Source organism: Rhinopithecus bieti, unplaced genomic scaffold (assembly GCF_001698545.2).
Source record: "Rhinopithecus bieti isolate Rb0 unplaced genomic scaffold, ASM169854v2 scaffold_10223, whole genome shotgun sequence".
NCBI classification, from domain to species: Eukaryota; Metazoa; Chordata; class Mammalia; order Primates; family Cercopithecidae; genus Rhinopithecus; species Rhinopithecus bieti.
This window is the reverse complement of record NW_016806659.1, coordinates 1,912,634-1,918,802: the sequence shown is the minus strand read 5'-3', so window position 1 is coordinate 1,918,802 and position 6,169 is coordinate 1,912,634. Positions and strand designations below refer to the sequence as shown.

Sequence of the window (6,169 nt, the reverse complement as noted above, 5' to 3'; positions counted from 1 at the left end):
ATGACCCAAATATCTCCCACCAGGTCCCACCTCCCATCACTGCCACACTGGGAATCAAATTTCAACATGAGCTTTTGCAGGGTCGAACCACATCCAAACCATAGCGCCAGGTGTTGCTTTAGCTGTCTTCTATCTACTGTATCATGCAGTCTTCACAGCCATCCTACGAGGTGCCTGGTGTTATTGGCCCATGTCACAGGAAGAACACCAAGGCTCCGAGATGTGATGTGCCCATGATCACACAGCTCATCCAGTGTCAGGTCAGGACTTAGCCAGTGCTCTTGCCTCTGGAGTGGACGTTCTCTCTTGGAGAAGCCCTTCCCGGGGCTCCTGTCTGAGGAGTCGTTCCTGAAGCCCTCCCATAGGTCTTTCCATTGACTGTCCTGTGGGAAGGACCAGTCTATGACACTATCCAAGTTACTGAATGCATTTTTTCACAGCTTAATGGCCTGGCCAAAGAGGGCTGGGATGTGTAGGACATCGGAGACCTGCATGTTTCCTAGAGCTGCTGCACGGAATGCCTTCTCTCCTCTGGGAGATGACTGTGAAGAAGGATTTATTGGATCACAGGAATATCAATGTTAACATAGGAAATCCCATGTTCCCATTACAATGGCTCTGCATAATAAAACAGAGAAGGATGCTTCATAATAGTCATTTCCACTCAGAAAATCACTTTACATATAGTGCTGTGAGGTCATTCTCCCCAGTGCAGCTGCCAAATGCCTCTTTCTTTCTTTCTTTCTCTCTTTCTTTTTTTCTTTCGTTCTTTCTCTCTTTCTTTCTCCTCTTTGTTTTCTTTTCTTTTCTTTCCTTCTTTGTTCCTTTCTTTCTCTCTCTCTCTCTTTCCTTCCTTCCTTCCTTTCTTCCTTCCTTCCTGTCTTCCTTTCTTCTTTTCTTTCTTTCTTTCTTCTTTTCTTTCTTTTTTTTTTTTTTTCTCTACTTTCTTATAAGAAACCAGATGCTGGTGTCAGAAGTCATAGTGGGAGAGGGGAAAACAGACTTTCCGGCTAGGGGTCCACAGCAGGAAGCAGGTGGGCCAAGCTAGGGGTGTCCGGGGCCAGCAAAGAGCTTAGACGTGGGGAAGAAGATAAAACAAGGCATCGAGTCAGCAAAGGCACTCAGTGAACACACCAGGAGTCAGGGCCTGGGGAGCCAGGAACCAGGCAGGGTGGAGGGTCCAGCATTCACAGTGCTTCTCAGTAGCAAGACCTGAAGCAGGAGCCATAGCAAGTTCAGGTGGGTGCTGGACTTTATTATAGAGTGTGAATAAGTGCAGCCTCCAATTTAGTATCTAGCACCTAGTAGGTACTCAATAAATGTGCACTGAATGCATGAGTAAACGCATGCATGTATAAATGAATGGATTTAGTGGTGGACTTCTCGGCTTTTCCAATCACCAAGCACCTCAAAGTTCAGAAAGAATAACACTTAGCTTAAGTAGGCATGGATGGTTATAGAAGCTCAAATACCCAGAACTGCCCTCAGAAATTTCCCGGGTGAAAACAGCATTTCTTAATGACAGTTTGTCCAACAGAGACAGGGTTAGAAGAGACTGTTATTTCCTCTTCCTTTAAAACAACTAATAATTGCTTACTAGGTGCCAGGTGCTGGTCTCAACATTTAATGCATTTTAACTCAGTCCTTGCAACAGTTGCAAGAACTTGCTTGGATCTTTTCCATTCTAAAACCATGAAAGCCGCAGAAAACAGGGCAGAGCTGGTTGCTCTATGTACACTATACAGGGTGAAAAAAGATGAGGCTATTAACTGTGCTTGGGACAGGTTGTGTGGTTTGTGTTTTTCAATGGCCTGATGGCTGCTCCTCACCCTACCCTGCTCCCATTCCCTCCTGGGGAGTGAGGACTGCAGCGAATCTGCAGGAGGAGCAGGACTTGGCCACACAAAGGACTGAAGTGCGAGAGGGTAACGCAGAGGATGGCAAGGTGCTGGTTATGTGTGGATGGGGGAGCATTCACCCATCACTTCTGCTGGGACTCCAGAGGGATGGGGAAGTACAGTGTGAGGCAGCTGAGGAGGGGTCAGATCACTCAGGGCCTTGAGAGTGATGGGACAGCAATCTCATGGGGCAGGGCTGTTTTGAGTTTGGGCATTTACTTTGAAGTTGCAGAACAAGCCTCTGTCTTTTCTTAGAATGCAGGTTTATTTGGAGGCCTAGAATGCAGGTTATTTGCTGAAGAATATGTAAAGTCTGAAACTGCTCCCAAGTCCCACCTTTATAGAACAATTTCCTAAACTTCCTACTGCCTTCAGGGGAACACTTGTGTCTGCATAATGTTAATAATACCATCTAAGAAGAAAAAACACTCAGCAGTGCAATGAGTTGGAGAATGCCAGGGTACACAGAGTCCAACAGGTGTCTTTGGTTACTTGCTGCCTCTGCTTTTTCTTTCTTTTTAAATTGTACATGTTTCCTGAGTTATTAATAAGCTGCTGAGAAGTGTGGATCTCAAAGAAGGTCGTAGAGCACACAGCACCTCCCAAACTTGGTTGTTTTTGAAACACAGTTTGCAGTCATAGCCATGACCCATGGGTAGCCACTTGCTCAGGGTTCAGAGCAAGGCAAAGGCAAGCTCAAGTTTTCTTGAGGATGGAGGGTTGGGGAGCATGAACCCAGGGCAGAAAATAATGTGGGACAAGGGAGGTGGTGGAGAAGTGTAAGTAGCCTGGTCAGTCTACCTCATCCCACCTCCACCTTCAACCTCCCTCACCAAAGCTGCTGTCTCTCCAGCCCCTGAGTTCCTGTGAATCAATAGCCCTGAGGAAGGCTGATAAATATATACACAGATATGTATGATGTACATATGTATATATATTTACCCAGGGCTAGACTCCTCCATTTCACATTCAAAACCACCTCTGAAGGAGAGAAAAAATGTCCACAGCCACCCCTGCCCAAGTCCTTAGATCAGTTCTCCCTGGATGTTTTCACCAAGGCTGCCCACCCTGGCTGCTTGAAGGGCTCTGTGATGACAGCTCACCTGCAGTGATAGAAGTGTACATTGTGGTGGGGCTGTGCGATGAGAGCTCACCTTCAGTGGTGGTAATGTGCATTGTGGTGGAGGCGGAGGTCATCCCTGGATCAGGCCCTGTGAACAGAGGACAAGAATCTCAGGTCAGACAGGAAGACTGTCCGTGCCTAGCAGCACCTTGGCCCAAGCTGCATCCTTTGCTCAGGTGAGAACAGCTCTGTGAATGGGCCCAAGTGGACAGAAGCAGTGTGGTGCACCCACCGACTCTTAGCAGGGTGCACAGACCAGGAACCAGGTTCTGGTTGGTCACTGACTAGGATGGAACTGTTTGAACCTGAACCAGCAGGTCACTCCAGGTCCATTCGAGTTCACTGCCATATGCCTGTACTGAGGGTGGTGCCTGCACCTGGTAGATGCTCAACGGTTTTCTGTGGTGTGTATGAAGGCAGGGACTCTTGTTGTGTTTACGACTGAATGTTTGTGGAGTATCTGATGGTTACACTAGGTGTCTCAGTCCATTTTGTGTTGCTATAGCTGACTATTTGGGTAATTTATAAAGAAGAGAGGTTTATTTGGCTCACAGTTCTAGTGGCTGAGAAGTCCAAATTGGGCAGCTGCATCTGTTGAGGGCCTCATACTGCTCCCACTCATGGCAGAAAGCAGAAGGGGAGCAGACATTTGCAAGGAGACCACAAGGTGATATAGAAAGCAAGAGAGTTTAGAAAGGTGAATTTGGTTTTATAACAACCTGCTCTCAGGTAACTAGTCCAGTCTCATGACAAAAAGAACTCCCTCCCTTCCTCAAGGGGATATTAATCTATGCATGAGGGATCTGTCCCTATGACTCAAATATCTCCCACCAGGTCCCACCTCCCATCACTGCCACACTGGGAATCAAATTTCAACATGAGCTTTTGCAGGGTCGAACCACATCCAAACCATAGCGCCAGGTGTTGCTTTAGCTGTCTTCTATCTACTGTATCATGCAGTCTTCACAGCCATCCTACGAGGTGCCTGGTGTTATTGGCCCATGTCACAGGAAGAACACCAAGGCTCCGAGATGTGATGTGCCCATGATCACACAGCTCATCCAGTGTCAGGTCAGGACTTAGCCAGTGCTCTTGCCTCTGGAGTGGACGTTCTCTCTTGGAGAAGCCCTTCCCGGGGCTCCTGTCTGAGGAGTCGTTCCTGAAGCCCTCCCATAGGTCTTTCCATTGACTGTCCTGTGGGAAGGACCAGTCTATGACACTATCCAAGTTACTGAATGCATTTTTTCACAGCTTAATGGCCTGGCCAAAGAGGGCTGGGATGTGTAGGACATCGGAGACCTGCATGTTTCCTAGAGCTGCTGCACGGATTGCCTTCTCTCCTCTGGGAGATGATTGTGAAGAAGGATTTACTGGGTCACAGGAATATCAGTGTGAACATAGGAAATCCCATGTTCCCATTACAATGGCTCTGCATAATAAAACAGAGAAGGATGCTTCATAATAGTCATTTCCACTCAGAAAATCACTTTACATATAGTGCTGTGAGGTCATTCTCCCCAGTGCAGCTGTCAGATGCCTCTTTCTTATAAGAAACCAGTTGCTGGTGTCAGGAGTCATAGTGAGTGAGGAGAAAACAGACTCCTTGCTAGGGGTCACAGTAGGAAGCAGGTGGGCCAAGCTAGGGGTGTCTGGGGCCAGCAAGGAGCTTAGACGTGGGGAGGAAGATAATACAAGGCATCGAGTCAGCAAAGGGACCCAGTGAACACACCAGGAGTCAGGGCCTGGGGAGCCAGGAACCAGGCAGGGTGGAGGGTCCAGCATTCACAGTGCTTCTCAGTAGCAAGACCTGAAGCAGGACCACAGCAAGTTCAGGTGGGTGCTGGACTTTATTACAGAGTGTGAACAAGTACAGCCTCCAATTTAGTATGTAGTACATGGTAGGTATCAATAAATAGTTACTGAATGCATGAGTAAATGCATGCATATATAAATGAATGGATTTAGTGGTGGGCTTCTAGACTTTTCCAATCACCAAGCACCTCAAAGTTCAGAAAGAAAGAATAGGCTGGGCGCGGTGGCTGAAGCCTGTAATCCCAGCACTTTGGGAGGCCGAGACGGGCAGATCATGAGGTCAGGAGATCGAGACCATCCTGGCTAACCCAGTGAAACCCCGTCTCTACTAAAAAATACAAAAAAAACTAGCCGGGCGAGGTGGCGGCGCCTGTAGTGCCAGCTACTGGGGAGGCTGAGGCTGGAGAATGGTGTAAACCCGGGAGGCGGAGCTTGCAGTGAGCTGAGATCCGGCCACTGCACTCCAGCCTGGGCGACAGAGCGAGACTCCGTCTCAAAAAAAAAAAAAAAGAATAACACCTTGCTTAAGTAGACATGGATGGTTACAGAAGCTCAGATACCCAGAACTGCCCTCAGAAATTTTCCAGGTGAAGACAGCATTTCTTATGACAGTTTGTCCAACAGAATTGGGTTAGAAGAGACTGTTATTTCCTCTTCCTTTAAAACAACTAATACTTTCATACTAAGTGCCAGATTCTGCTCTTAACATTTAGTGTATTTCGACTCAGTCCTTCCAATAGTTCCATTCCATAGGAGTTATTTTTAGCCCCATTTTACAGATTTGGCAGCTGAGTCCCAGAAAAGTGTTATTTTCCCCGGCTTGTACAGCTACCTTGAGAGTCAGAAGTCAGTGATTTGAAGCCCTGGCAGCTTTGAATCAGTGTGTTTTGTCTTGCAGCGCACTGCCAAGTGGAGAGCCTTGGTAAGCTGCTTTCCATTTGGCTTGAACGACTTGGGGTGCATTTCTTGGCTTGTTGTTAGGGACCTTGTACCCACATCTGTATACTGGGAGACTATACACACTTTCAGCAGGCCGGCCAGGCTGGGGGACAGGTGGGGCCTGAGACCTCTGGGGCATTGCCACTTGGGCCTCCCAATGTGGGCTCCCTCCATGCTTATGCCCACTGAGGAGCATGGTGGGCAGGAAAGTCCCTCAGCTGGAACCACTCCCTCCAGGCCCCACGTCCTCCAAGTGTGTGGAACTTGATTTACACATGTCTCCCGATGTGACAGACTCCAGGGAAGTGGCCCTTCAGCCTGACCAGAGCTGCGCTATAGTAGTAGATCATCGTTAGCATAGAGAGGAAGCTTGAGGCTGTCTGGGAAGGTGCAGACG

At 48.0% G+C, this 6,169-nt stretch overlaps 1 protein-coding gene across 2 annotated transcripts in view; it reads right to left on the bottom strand.

Annotated features, from left to right (window-relative positions):
- GYPC (glycophorin C (Gerbich blood group)) overlaps positions 1-6,169 on the bottom strand; it is a 48,682-nt gene that overhangs the window by 7,064 nt on the left and 35,449 nt on the right. Inside the window, exon 2 of one of the 2 annotated variants that reach the window (XM_017877315.1) lies at positions 3,053-3,109. In XM_017877315.1, coding sequence (XP_017732804.1) covers positions 3,053-3,095 — 43 coding nt within the window. In that variant the 5' untranslated portion in view covers positions 3,096-3,109. Of the gene's footprint in view, positions 1-3,001; positions 3,110-6,169 lie in introns of both variants that reach the window. The other variant, XM_017877314.1, reaches the window with a different exon arrangement.